We start from the raw sequence: 3,474 nt of genomic DNA on the forward strand, positions 1-3,474 counted from the left end.
CTGTCTAAACTTGGAAATGACCGCGCTGTCTCGGAGGACTCCCCCCGCGCTTCCCTTCAATATGAAGGACTTTTCAGCTCATTCCGCTCATTTCGACGTCACATTGAAAGGGACACCTCAATCAGGAATCAGTGCATATTAGGACGTTACATTGCTTTGTTTTTTTTGTTTTTGTTTTTTACATTTCTGTGAATCGTACAAATAGGGCAAGCACTACAATAAGGCACAGATTTGTTTGTTTCTTTATATTATGACTTTTTCCTTACAAAATCCAGGAAACACACCAGGGTTTCCCCCAACCTCCACCTCTTCCTTCTGCTGCACATGAGCCAAGTCCATCGACAAAAGCAAAGGTCAGCGTGTTGCAGTTAGTTTTCAGCACTTCCTCCGGTGCCAGAGTTCGACCGGGAGCCAGTCCAAGTCTGAACCCACGACAGGAACTGTCCCCAATGTCCCCCCCACCCCCACCCACTCTCCCATCCTGCCATCAACGTCCCAGAGGCAAAGGGCGCTCGGCTTCACCAGTAAGGCACGCTGGAGGTGACCTGGCCCCAGCTCTGCCAGCCGGGGAACATGCCACTGGACATGCGCGGGCTGCCAAACTGGTCGAAGTCGATGTCGGGCTGTTTGCACGGTTTGCTCTGGAACGCGGGGCATGCGGGAGGCGCGGGCAGGTCCTCGCCGCTCAGGCCCACGTGCTTGAGGCCGTAGTTGTGCCCGTCGTTATTGTCCCAGAAGCTCTGCCCCTGCGTCTTGTAGCAGATGCAGAACTCCACGCGGTTGTGAGGCTGGACGTGCGCCGGCAGCTCCAGCGCAAAGGTGAAGGTGTCTGTGTCCTGGCAGCTGTACACGTTGTTCATGTAGGTGCACTCCACGTTGGTGAAGGAGGCCCACGAGTCGTAGGTGATGCGGACCTGGACCGACTTCTCGAAGCCAACGTTCCGCACTTTGATGGTGCCGCTCAGGGAGCGCTCCAGCAGCGAGCAGTTTTCCAGGCAGACAGAGTTCCGCAGCAGCCTGTTCCTGAAGTCCAGGTAGTCTACGGACGGCTGTTTGAAGTCGAGCGCCAGGGATTGCCTGGTGGTGATCTTTAAATCCAAAGTGGCAGTCTCGAGATCGGACAAGTCGAACTGCAGGTCGTCGTTCCTTTGGTAGAACTCGTCGTCGAAGTTGGAGAAGACGTGGATGGCGGTGAGCGACATGCCCTTCATGTCGGCGAACACCACCCGTTTCTTGTCGGCCTTGGCCCAGCAGCCCTCATCCTCGGGCGCCTTCTGGCTGCTGAGGCAAGGCCGCAGGGGTTTGTAGTGACACTTCTCACTGACGGCCCTGTGCGCGGCCCGCTTTTTCTGACCGCGCTGCAGGTCTTCATACGAGGTGAGGAAGCCCCTGAGAGGAGGAGGAGAGTGGCTGATGTAGAAGCGCATGGCCACATCCATCGGCATGACTGGGCCAGGCATTACAGTGGGGCTGAACGACGGCAGGACACTGTGAAGAGGGGGAGGGGAGAGGACAAAGGGACCAAAAAAGGAGATAAAGAGATTAGAACAAACGGCACTGTTAAGGTGTTTGAGAAGCAGGAAAGGGGATTTTATTTTGTGCTTTTTGACCTCATTCTGCTTGACCTTACATAGTGCAAAGCTTACTTTGGGTTGGAATGCTGTATTTCGTGGCGCACATAACCATAGGTCTCTGCAAGAGGTCAAATGTCCCTATTATTTGGAAAAAATCCAAAATGTTTTGTAACTGTAATTCTTCTTTTTGATTTGTAATGCAATTTTGCAAACTTTTCATTGCACATAAGAGGCACACAAGTCCACATTGTGTGCACTTTTTGAGAATTTTCTTTCTTTAAATCTGTTTTTATGGAGGGGTTAAATGTCACATTTAATCTTTGTGACAGAAAGTACATACATGAAATTACTTTTTGTTGAGTATAATGACAGTATCTCTTAAGAGCTGCTCAAATTCGATAATCGAGTTTTAAGAGCTCTACAATACATATGATTTAACACTTTTTTGACAAAGTACAACAGATTTTCCATTCTTACCTTGCAGCACTCATGGAACAGCGCAAAAGTGTACCTCCGGTAATATCACAAAAATGTTTTTTAAAATCCCCAAAAGCTTTTGGAAACCTTTCAGCAGCGTTCCCCAAAGTGCATAACTGCGTCACACCCCCTTCTCTGGCAATGCGTCCACTCTTTTTTTCTGCGCTCCTCGCTGCTCCTCTTCCTGCCTCTCAGTGCTCAAGGCTGCCCAGCTCTCCGGGATTTCAACCAGCACGTAGGCCCTATTTGCATATGCGGGTCATGTGGTCTCCTCGCATAACCCAATGGAGCGCGGCTGTGAGAGAACGTCTGACCAATGGGAGAGTGTTTGACTTAGCACAGGGCCAGCTGATAGGGCAGGGTGCGGGGGGAGGGAAGGGGACGGCTCAAACCTGTTGCCTCAGCTGCTGTCAGAGAAGCGTGATGGACCCCTGCTGGCGGAGGCGGGTAATTCTCACGCTCCGACACTAAATGGGATCGGGTGACGACAGACAACCCCCTCATGCTCTGGGGGTATTTTATGTCACAGTGACCCACAGACCAGGTGTTTCAGAAGAGCCAGGGGGCACGCTGGGTATTTTTATCAGGGAATATACGCTTGAAATAGACGTGGAATGTGCTGTCTTATGAGTTATGTAACTTTTCAGACAAGAGCGGTGAGTTTTTTCCACTGAAGGCAATAAACTATGAATGAACACATTTGGAATTAGGGTTGAAACAAGTAGTTAATAAGTGAAATGCTTGGCAAGAAAGATCCTCATGCTGCAAAGCAGTGGCGGCTGCTCCATTATGGGCGGTGGGGCGCCGCCCCTCCTATCAATTTTGCAAATAAAATAAAAAGTTATGTTTAGCAAAATCATAACTTGCTTATGTACAGGTGTTTTTAACACTGGAGGGAGGGGGAGCGGAGGTGAAGGGGCGTGTCATTTTGTCTGCCAGCTTCATCGTGTGCTGTAACAGCATCATAAATGTGTAGTTTTGTGCTTGGGGCGGCGAAGAACAGCGCCCCAAGCATCTAGCCAATGGCGCTCTGATATGGTATAAAAACGTCACTGTATATCATTAATTCAACCAATCAGAGACGCGCAATAATAATTCTCGCTTGGCCTCAGCGCCTATTGGAGATTTAACAGGTGAAAGACGGGGAAGCGTCTCCTATAAACAAACACGAGGAACTTGTTGGAGCAGCTCTGAGCTCACGGACGATCGGAGGAAAAACTTCTCATTTGAGAGACCGGAGAAGCTTTGTGTTGTTTCCTGAAAGGAGGTGAAAGGATTTAGTCAAATCAATGGACTTGGGGCAACTTTCTTCCGTCACGTCTAAACAGACTTTCCTGGAGGTAGCATGACGATGCTAACTAGCTCATCTGCTTTAGCAACTGCTTGTTTATCTCACACTTTGGGACAACCCTTGCTGACTTGG

General features: G+C 49.8%; 1 protein-coding gene across 1 annotated transcript; it reads right to left on the bottom strand.

Annotated features, from left to right (window-relative positions):
• Positions 1–494: 494 nt before the first annotated feature.
• Positions 495–2,263, bottom strand: ppp1r3cb (protein phosphatase 1, regulatory subunit 3Cb). The gene is made up of 2 exons (XM_079559834.1): positions 2,052–2,263; positions 495–1,488 (listed from the first exon to the last, which is right to left on the bottom strand). Exons 1-2 carry the CDS (start codon positions 2,063–2,065, stop codon positions 519–521), a joined length of 984 nt encoding a protein of 327 aa, XP_079415960.1. The 5' UTR covers positions 2,066–2,263; the 3' UTR covers positions 495–518.
• Between the last annotated feature and the right edge of the window lie 1,211 nt (positions 2,264–3,474).

Source organism: Gobius niger (assembly GCF_951799975.1).
Source record: "Gobius niger genome assembly, chromosome: 7".
Lineage (NCBI taxonomy): Eukaryota > Metazoa > Chordata > Actinopteri > Gobiiformes > Gobiidae > Gobius > Gobius niger.